Genomic DNA, 10395 nt, shown 5'->3' on the forward strand with positions numbered 1-10395 from the left:
AATAATTGGGGGGGACCTTCTAGTGAGGGGACCTACCAGATGTTCCCCCTGATTTTTAGTGTATTCCTCTGTAAATTTATTTTATGGATTCTACTCTTTAGTTTTATTTTAGAATGTCTCTTAGACAAAGATTATTGTTGTTTTTTTTGCTATTTTAACACCATTGTATGCAGCTGTTTCCTAATGGAAAGTTAATGTATGGCAAGCTGGAGTATTGTTTGGCACTTCTATGGTTGTCTACAACCATGAATGCTTGTGTGGTTATTTGGAACCACACAGAACGAGGTAATTATTAGATAAATGCTTAGTCAAAGTTAAGACATTTCAAGCAACGTCTTTTACAAAGGATTATTTATTATTTTAATTATGGGCTCCTCTTGCTCATTTTGTTAAAGATCGCGGGTATGAAGTCGGCTCTTCCTTTTCAGAAGAAATCTGACTGGGAAGATTTAACATTTTCATTAATTTATGACTTGTGATAGTTATCAACTCAATCTCATTTTTCTCCGCTTTCTACTGTCCGTAAAGTGATAATCAATTATTTAGGTATGCAAATTAAAAAAAAAAAATATGTTTGTTAATGTATTCTTCTCTGAAGGCTATTTATCAAGTATATCAGATTCCCTACTTGTTGGGTTATGTAGTCTGTTTAATTCAAAAATGAATCTTCCTTTTTCAACCCATAAAAATTGTTGGATGCATTTATAGTAACTGTCTTTTTCTGTTCCATATTTATTGTGTGGGATGAGTCAGTAATTTATTATTGCATACCGCTTTCTTCCTACTACAGTAGCTATTTGCCTTGCAGCGATCCCTGAGTAATTGGATACTGAACAGCGAATGTGACTGACATAGACTGATGGGGCAGCAAGCACTAGAACTGAGTGCATTATAGATAGTTAATTCCTGCAAACTCTCTGGTTTAACAGAAGGAGCAAATATCAGTAGAAATCCAGTTACAGTACTCTTGTATCTCAACATTCACCTTGAATTTCAGTTGATATATTTCTGGAAGAATTTTATGAAAATGAAAGAGTACTGTTATGGAGTAATATGATGTGCTTTGGGCTGCAGGTGCGCTCCATACGAACCTCTTACGAAATTGTAAACTCCCTGTTTGTTTCCTGCACTGAAATATAAGGGCTAATAATTGAAACCTGTTGAAAAATTACCCCTCTTATGTTCCAACCCAACACGTTTTACGTTTTGATAGAGTTGTCAGTGACAGCTTTGGCTACAAAAAATTAAAGTAAAGAAGTGTGATATATTACATGACGAGTTTCAATTATGACTAATTAACACTTGCGCGGCGTACTCGAGCTGCGTGCTGCCTTTATTTGAAAGAGCCGGGCAGACTTGAACATTGTGACACTACTAGATCGCGATCGTGGTGGGGGGTCGTGCCAGTACAGTATACGTGCGCCCCGCTCCTGCTGGCCTTGGCGCGCCCGGCCGTGCTGCTCTGCCCTTGCCGCGGCCCCTGCCCTCCTGGACCACCCGCCTGCCATGTTGCCCCAGGGGCGTAACTTGTCGACGCCTAAACGGAAATCGCCGACATTCATAGTTCCCCGACCGTGCCTTATGGCATACACTTGGGCCTTGCTTGGGCCCCTCCCGACGTGATGTGCTGGCTGCGTCCGAGTTGCCACTGACTACCGTGGGGTGGGGCCCACGGGGCGGAGGAGGTGCGATGGAGTGGTATCCGGACGCACTCCGGCCCCATGGCCCCATCCGGAGTGAGTCTGGGGCAGGCGTATGCTCCAAAGCGTCGCGGTACTTCGGGCGTGCCCGGCGGCGGCGCCTCCGCCTCAGCCGCACTCCGCCCGCACTGCGGCCAATAAAGGAGGCAATTGGCAAAAGGGGGGGACAAAAAAATCCATAAGACGTGTGGACAAACTCGCTCGAGCCCGAGCCCGGACACAGCAAAGTCTTCTGGCGAGGGCACATACACTCAAGTGTAAATCTCTATGGATCTAGCTCAAATTTTGGGAATTGAAGGGTCGATGTAACTACCCCCTCGAAACGTTCAATCAAATCAACTCAGATCGCATTCCAGGTTGATTCGCCCGTCCATATTCGTTGTTTCCCTTCCGACTAGTTTGTAAATGCCAGCAGGTGGCTGATTCACGCCGCGTCTCTTCCGAAGTGATACTGTACCGCATGACAAAATGCACGCACGCGTGCATGCGGTAGAACACACAGTGTGGTCCATAGACCCCATCCCCATCCCCTTCCTTTATTTTGCGACGGTAGGCAAGCCCGCCCGCACCCCTGCATGCGGTACAGTATAAGCAAAATGAAGGAAGGGTCATGGACCACCCTGTAAAGGGTGCTGATGGTCGAGCCATCATCATGTACGGTCCAACATCTTAAGAGTCACGACCAGGGACCAGGAACCGGAACGTAACACAGCCTAGCCACGGCATACGGTTGTCGTGACGTTTCCCCAATCCCGTGCGGTGCGGTGGTTGGCGATGGGGATGGGATGCACCGACATCAGGGCTCCTAAAATTCGATTACAGCAGCAGTTGATTGATAAACGCACGGGGGCCAGGAGAGAGGGGGGAGCGGTCTGGTATTCCGCCCGCGCCTTGCACGCACATCACCTATCACGGCGGGGGCGGGAGGGTCGGGGGGTCGCGGTGGAGGTCGAGTCAGATCGGACACGTCCCGCCCGGGCGGGCCCCGTGCCCCGGGCCGGGCTGCACATCGATCCCGCATGTCGTGCAATGCAAGAAGGACCCCCCGGAAACGTCGCGTCCGAATGCAGCTCCCTGGAGAAGGACAGGTGGGACGAGCGGCTTGGCGAGGGTACAGCGTTGTAGCGGTCTCCTGGTAGCAGTGCGCGATGCGTGTTCAATTGTTCAAACTGGAAAAAGAAAATCGATCAGAATTATGCAGGTTCCGTAGCTTACGCGAGGATAAAGGAAAAGGGGTGGAGAAAGGGGGGGGGGCTGCTGAACTAAATGGTTGTGTTTCCGTGCCGTGGAGTTCAGCGTCGAGCTTTAGTGCTTTAGTTTTAAGGGCGGGGGTGGCGGGGCGGTCAGTAGCAGGAATCACGAGGCGTGTTGCGTGTTCCTCGCGAGAAGTCGGTAAAGTGCGAGGGCGGGGTGGCGCGGCTCTGCGTGGTGGGGCTGGTCGTGTTTAGATGGACCTCCACCGGACAGGTTGGTGTGCCAAGGTGTCGGGGGGATGGAAGGGGGAGGGCTGACAGGGAGTTTGTTGCTGTAGCTCCAAAAAGCGCCAGTCGGGGAGGAGAGTTGGGGGGGAGGGGTTAAGCCAACGTAAAGGAAAATAATAAAGGTGGCCTAGTTCGACGGAGGGGAGGGTTGCCCGCCGCCAGGGGGCTGTGTGCTGTGCAGGCACGCCGGCCGCTCCTCCCCTGGCCTGCCTGGCGCCCGCGGCCCCCGCGGCCCCCGCGGCAAGCGGGTAGGAGCGACTCCCACGCGGTAAGGCTGTGCGCTAGGCTGCGCCGGCTTCGCCCACTTTGGCTGCGCCTCACTGCGCGCCGCTGCCTCGGTGGCGTTACCCCGTCCCGCACCCGCCGCGCTCCGCCTCCACCGCCGCGAGCTCCTGGGCGGGGAGGGCATCTCATCGTCCTTGGCGCCCCCGTGTTGGACCAGGGCCCGGAGGGAGAGAGGAGAGCGGGAGGAGGGAGGGAGAGGAGGAGAAAGAGAGGCACACTGGAGCCCACCCGCACCCACCTCTCCGCGCTGCTGGGCGAGGCGCGCCCGCCCGGGCCCGGGCCCGGCCCGCGCGGGGCCCTCGGCGAGGCTGGCGCCGACCCGATGGATGTCGCGGGGGCCTTGACTGCCGCCCGCCGACGTCGCGAAGCAGAGACGCGCCTCATGAGAGAGGGACTGGACGTGTGGCGCTGCAAGCAACAACAGCTACTCGCCAAGAAGGCCCACGAGCAGAAGCAGGTGAGTCTTACCGCCCCTGCCGGCCCCGTCCGTCGGCCCAGCGGATGTTTTGATCTAATTGTTTTGCGAGTTTGTGAGAGCTCGCCGAGGCTGGCGCCGCGCTCACCCCTTCGCTCTGCTCCGCTTCCAGCTGCGGGAGATGCTGATCACCTACAGCCCCTGGGGTCGGCCCGGCGGCGGCGCCCCCAACTCGGACACGATCCGCAAGCGGAAGGCACTGCAGCTCGACACGCTGTACGGCGCGCCGCCGTCCACGTCCCCGGGAGCGTCGCCCTCTTCGTCCACCTCCTCGCCGACGGCCGGGGCCGGGGCCCGGGTGGGGGCGGGCCTCCACAACGGCAACCTGCACGGCTCCGGCTGCCACACGCTGCCCCGTCTGCAGACCCGCCATGGGCAGCTGGGCGGCCAGGGCCAGCCGCAGGGCCGGCGCCTGCGCTGCGACCCGCTGCTGCTGTTCCAGTTCCAGGAGGCCGACCGCCGCGCCGTCGACAACCTGCTTCGCTACCGCACCGACCCGCGGCAGCAGGAGCAGTACCGCCGGGATCTGGGTAAGTTCACAATCGAATCCTTTCAATGGCCCTCCTCCTAGACCCTACGAGCTGCCCACTGCCCACCCCTTTGACGCCCTAGAACCTTGAAGGTGGAGGTGTCGAAACCTTCCACTACCCCACCCCACCATAAAGGAATCTGGTGCGGGCCATGGCATGACATGGAAGGCTAGAGGTACCGGTACATAATTTTTACGCTGGCGACGGCGGAAGGAAACCAAATCACCACCTGCAACCCCTAGACTAGACACCTTAGCTAACAACCCGAACAGGCCGCGCCTCGCTGCCCTGCATGGACTAGCGGCCCTGGACACGCCAAGCGTCCCGCCAGTGCCCCCCATATCCCCCCCCCCCCCGCTTTACACGAGAAGGGCCCTTCTCTCATGACTCTACCTATGCCCCCCTCCCCCCTTCTCGTTCCGCACGCTCGTCGGTGCATGGCGGCGGTGACAAGGTGATAACGTAAGTTGTAGCCGGATGCTGTTTCTGATCGGCGTACCGCGCGACTCCGATGCTGTGCTGTCACACGCGAAGTGGTGTTGGATAACAGCCCGCCGCGCCCCCAACCCCAACCCGGCGCCGCTCTGCCCCGCCCTGCGCCACCCCCCACCTCGCCCCTCTCCTGGAGTCGAGTAGAGCCGGTCGCAGCAGCATCTTGGGTTGCCTACTGCTGGGCGTTAGAAGCGCCTGCCATCGGGTGGGTAGGCAACCCAACCGGCAGCCGTGCGCTCAGCTTGCATCATCACCAGGCGGTCCACGGTCGCGGCCTCATGTCGGGGCGGTCTCGACTTAGGAGAACGACTGTGATCGTGTTTCCACTGTTGTTGCAATAATTGCAATGAGACCTCCATCCCCGTAATCTCACAGGCGAGTGACCCGCCCCTTCCCAGCCGCGTTCGCTCTCCAAAGATGCACTTGTAGGCGCTGCCCGTGTAACGCGAGTACTTGAATCGGACCCTGAGCCCTGAGCATGCTACCCCTCTGGCTACGGCTACAACAGGTTCGAGCCCCGGGTGTTGACGCTGAGCCAACGCGCGCAACGCACCAGGTCGGGCCGTCATGACGTCCAGGTGCATCGACCCGCCTCGAGCCCCCCATCCCGGCCCGACGCCGCGCCCCGGCCCCCTCCCGAAGGTTACCCTTCCCTCAACAAGGCGCCCCTGCTCGTCCCCTGTCTCCCTGCATGGAGGGAGCGGGGGCGAACCGGAAATCAAGGCGGAGGTTAGGCGAAGTGACTTTGCTTTGGTGCCCGTCGCGGCGCTTCACCCCCCCCCCCCCACACACACACCAAACCCTGCTTTCTTTGATGTAACGCCAAATCACTCTCTTTTACCCCCCCCCACTCCCTGTGAATGTCGGTGTTTTGCGATTGTTTGTATGTAGTAGAATAAAGACGGTTTCGGGGAGCAGAAGGAGCCCGCGTCTAGTTTCTTTTGCTCCAGAACCACTAGTAATCACTATCCAATAAGGTCCCGTTCCCTTGTAGCTCATATTCAGACTTTAGTTTGATGCGGTCCGCCTCAGGCCCGCCCAAGTCGTCCTCATCCTCATGGCGCGAGATTGATTTGTTTTTATCTGCACTGCAGACCGCATGGTGCAGGAGAAGCGACAGCGTCAACAACAGCAACAGCAAAAACAACAGCAGCAGCATCAGAGGCAGCAGCACCTCGAGAAACAACAACTTCTCCAGCAGCAGCAGCAACAGCAGCAGCAGCAGGATGACCCGGGCCAGGAGAGCGTGGCTCGCAGGCGGCGAAGCGCCGCGTCTAACGCAGAGCAGCCTCAACGCGACAAGAACTGGGTGCGTAGTACCGACAGAGACGAGCGGGGGCGGGCGCCGGGGCGCGGCGCGGCGCGGCGCGGCGTGGCCGCGGGGCGCGTGGGACATCCCCGGCGGCCTGCCCGCCGCGGGGCTCCGCGGGGCACGGCGCAGAGCTGCGCAGAGCACGGTGCCAGGCCGCACGAGGCCCCGTCGGGGTCACGACACGAGCCCCCCGATGTCTCCAAACCATCTCTCAACTCAAACCCGTCCTGCACCACCCGCCCCCCTCTTCTTGCTCCCGCTGTCGCTCTTTCCGCCTTTCTACCCTTTTCGTCCGGGCATCGTGGGCTCGGCCTCGGGGGCCCGTTGGCGGCGCCGCCCCCGCCCGCCCGCTTTGCCAAATCGATGTACTCGTCGGAGACCGCGCCGGCAAGCTGAATGCAGCGCGGCTGCGAACTCTAGATCGCGATTTCGATCTACGCAGCCTGGCTATACCAGGTGGCTGATTCACGCCGCACACTTCTGTAGGTATACTGTACCGCATGCACGAGTGCGGGCGGGCTTGCCTATCGCCCCTGTCCACGGCGCCTTACGAGCCGAGCGAGTAGGCAACCCGCCCGCACTCGTGAATGCGGTACAGCATAACTACAGAAGTGCGCGGCGTGAATCAGCCACCTGGTATATACCTCCTTCAGACCAGGCGGCTGATTCACGCCGTGCACTTATACTGTACCGCATGCTCGGGTGCAGGCGGGTTTGCCTATCCTCGCTGCCCACGGCTCCTGATAGCCCCGTGCGAGTCGGCAACACCCCTGCATGCGTGCATGTGTAGTATTACTGCGTAAGTGCTCGGCGTGAGTCAGCCCTCTGGCAATTCTACCTAATATCGCTACTCACTCCCCTGAATTTAGGCACTGTTTGCTTATGTCGTCCATTTTTAGGAAGTTCCATTACTTAACGACTTGCTCCTTGCTGCACGTCTAGCTACAGGGTATTTTTCGTTCCTTTTCAAAATTAATATTGTTGAACGAACACATTTCTTCCATCGGGAGACGCCCATCTCCGTTTAAATGTGACCCTTACGTCTGGCTACAGAACAGAGGGTATTTTTTTTTTGTTCCTTTTTTAAAATTATTATCGTTGAACGAACACATTTCTGCCATCGGGAGACGCCCATCTCCGTTTAAATGTGACCCTTACTTGCTGCACGTCTGGCTACAGAGGGTATTTTTTTGTTCCTTTTTAAAATTATTATCGTTGAACGAACACATTTCTTTCATCGGGAGACGCCCATCTCCGTTTAAATGTGACCCTTACTTGCTGCACGTGTGGCTACAGAGTGTATTTTTTTTGTTCCTTTTTTAAAATTATTATCGTTGAACGAACACATTTCTTCTATCGCGAGAGACGCCCATCTCCGTTTAAATGTGACCCCTCCTGTGGTCGGTCACCGGGAATCGGTCGTCCGTCCGAAGCAGCGACCGTTGATTGTCTTTAATCACCAATTTTGGTGTGGCCGTCGGTAATTGAATCTGCTCGGATGAGAGGAGTGAGCGGGGAAGGGGAGGGTGAGGAGGGGTGGCGGCGGGTCTGCTTTGAAAGCTGGGGGGCTGGGGGGCTCGTCGCGAGCATCGCATGGAAGAGTCAGTCGCTCTCATCGTATGATTTGATATTGTGTGCTCCCTCTGCCCCCTTCCCCCAATCTGGCCCACACGTTTGGCCCACACAGAGACCCCCCCTATCCTTCCCCCCGATGCGCGCGTCCCAGACACGGCCGAGGGAGGTCACAGCAGGACAGCACTGGACAGTACGGGGGACAGTATACTGCGCGGGTCGTCTGGCCTCCTGCGCTGGGCGGTGCCGCCGGCCCGGCACGTGCCAGTCCCGCGAGATGGCCGTCCCTCCTGGACCCGGTGGTGCCACGGCGCCGCCCAGCGCCGCTCCGCGCGCGTAGAGAGCCTCCCCCACTCCGCCGGGGCGGCAGAGATTAATCGTGACCCGCGAGCCCCATTGATTGGAGTGGCACTGGCGCTGCCACGGCCCGGGGTGGCGCGGGGTGGCGCGGAGCGGGGCGCGCGCCCACGAATTCCGCGAAGATGGCCGTCATGTTGGCGGCGGCCTATTGCCCGCTGCTCCTCGCGCAGGGCATCGCCAAAAAGCGCCATGACCCCGAAACGATTCAATAGCCGCGGACGGAGGGGTGGGGAGGGAGACTACCGGGCTACCGGGCCAAGGCTCGAGAGTAAGAGGGAGGGGGAAGTGAAGGGGAAGACCACATGGTATCGCGTTATGATCATTTCCCTCGACACTCTGCGTCATGCGACTGCTCGGGTGAAGTGGCGCGCTTCGCTGACCCACCCGCTCCGAGCGGCGTCTCTCGGCGGGGCCAACCGCCCACGACTGTAGACGCCCAACTTATTGCACAATGAAAACATTCAACTATCGAAAAAAAATTGGCTCAAAAATTGAGTAGGAAAGGAAGTTGAAGTTATAGCGCAATTGTTTGCCAATAGAGGACAAAAATTATCATAATTTCTGGGATTCATCATACTTCACGTCACGGTTATGACGGAATGACGCACCACCGGGGCGCTGGGCTGGATGGGCTGCCACTCGGCCGCCACGGTGGATCGGATTTTCGCCAGTCACAGAGGGAATAAACCGGTTTCGACCTGGTTCTCTCGAGTATATAGAGTGGGGCGACCGCGCCCGGCAGGGCAGGGGGCTGACTTGGGCAGACTGGGCGTACAGCGCGGACGAAGTATACGGGCGAGTGAGAGACGGAAAGAACAGAGAGAGAAAGAGCAGTCACTCCCGCCCCTCTCTGCTTCTTATTCTCTTTACCTTATCGTTCGAGTTCGAGCAGGGCAAAATGATCTACTTGACAAGTCGTTCCGCTCCTTCTTTTCGTTTATTTTGGGTCGCAAGCATCGAAGGTTATCCGTCCCTGGCGCGTCGCGTTCGAAGTGCAGAAATTGCCGGACATCAGATACGGCCGACGGCCGCAGCAGCGCCGACGCGCGGCCGACCAGAGGGCATGATATTGAGCAATTAATAAAACGCAGAAAAAGACGACGTCCGCGAGGCACCGCTCATCTCTAGCCTCAACGCCTTGGCTACGCCTTGGCCCATCGCCTATCTCTGGCTCACGCTACGCTCTGCTACGCTACGCTCACAGGCTGGCGTGGAGCTGGTGCCGCTGCTCGACCGCCGCCGCTACCCCAGCGCCCCTGACGACCCCCTGTCCCCGACGCCGCGGCCAAGGGCGGGCCAGGGCCGCCAGGGGGCGCACCTCCCCACCACGGACGTGACCAACGTGACCAAGGTCAAGGAGGACGTGAGGTAAGTCCCCACCATAGTCCCGGCCAGCCTCCCGGAGGCCCACGCCAGGCCCATACGCCCCTAACAACCAACCACCCGCCTTGGTGTCCGCAGTCAGGAGAAGGAGCAGACGTGGCGCGACCTGGCGGCGCAGATCGACCGCAAGCGCCGTACGATGGAGGTGAGTATCGGAGGGTATCGGGCAAGGATGACCCGACTGCGAATTTATATGTCTTGCAAGTGTGTGAGCGCCATACCCACCGTGCTGCAGGCGAGCCGCGCCGAGGAGCAGGAGCGCAGCCGACAGCACTTCGAGACGTGGCAGATGCTCTGGGGACGGCCGGGCCACGGCGCGCCCAGGGACGTCAAGGTCAAGGAGAACCTGGACGTCATCCTGTACCACATGGACCGCGGGACGACGGCGCCCTCGGCAGCAGCAGCAGGAGCCCCCGCGGCCTCGCCCATGCCGTCTCCAAGGCTCTCACCCAGGGCCGCAGCCACCATCGAGCCCCTGGCCCAGTCGCTGCCCCCCGCCGCACCCGCCGTGGCAGCCCGCTAGAACGCCCAGCCCACCACAGCCTCACGCCCGCCGCGAAGGCGGCCGGTCCGGTCCGCGCCGCCCTAGCCTCTGTCGCGCCCTCCGCCGCCGCCCCCCACGTGTACGCCGCTTCACCAAAAGCGACTGTCAGTCACTCTTTTCCAGATGACACGATGACGATGCTGCGCATCCCTGACTTGGGCCTTCACCCCGTAATCTGTAATAATTAGTGGACGAGCCCAATCAGAGCGCCTCGTCCTCATGGGGTTCCTGCAGCACCGCGCCGCCCCCTTCTCCCCCCCC

At 58.6% G+C, this 10395-nt stretch overlaps 1 protein-coding gene across 1 annotated transcript; it reads left to right on the forward strand.

Annotated features, from left to right (window-relative positions):
* The first annotated feature begins 3391 nt into the window (after nt 1–3391).
* On the forward strand, nt 3392–10389 carry LOC113208923 (putative uncharacterized protein DDB_G0271606). Its single transcript, XM_026426178.2, has 6 exons — nt 3392–3923; nt 4054–4471; nt 6058–6272; nt 9412–9575; nt 9669–9735; nt 9826–10389. Exons 1-6 carry the CDS (start codon nt 3789–3791, stop codon nt 10111–10113), a joined length of 1287 nt encoding a protein of 428 aa, XP_026281963.1. The 5' UTR covers nt 3392–3788; the 3' UTR covers nt 10114–10389.
* Nucleotides 10390–10395: the final 6 nt, after the last annotated feature.

Source organism: Frankliniella occidentalis, unplaced genomic scaffold, assembly GCF_000697945.3.
Source record: "Frankliniella occidentalis isolate FOCC.00 unplaced genomic scaffold, Focc_3.1 Scaffold166, whole genome shotgun sequence".
In the NCBI taxonomy this organism is placed as follows: Eukaryota; Metazoa; Arthropoda; class Insecta; order Thysanoptera; family Thripidae; genus Frankliniella; species Frankliniella occidentalis.

Bases quoted from the DNA above. Each gene is read 5' to 3' on its own strand.
- LOC113208923 (XM_026426178.2), top strand. From the start codon at position 3,789: ATGGATGTCGCGGGGGCCTTGACTGCCGCCCGCCGACGTCGCGAAGCA. The intron at 3,924-4,053 runs GTGAGTCTTACC...CTCCGCTTCCAG, and splicing joins AGGCCCACGAGCAGAAGCAG to CTGCGGGAGATGCTGATCAC. The intron at 9,736-9,825 runs GTGAGTATCGGA...ACCGTGCTGCAG, and splicing joins GCAAGCGCCGTACGATGGAG to GCGAGCCGCGCCGAGGAGCA.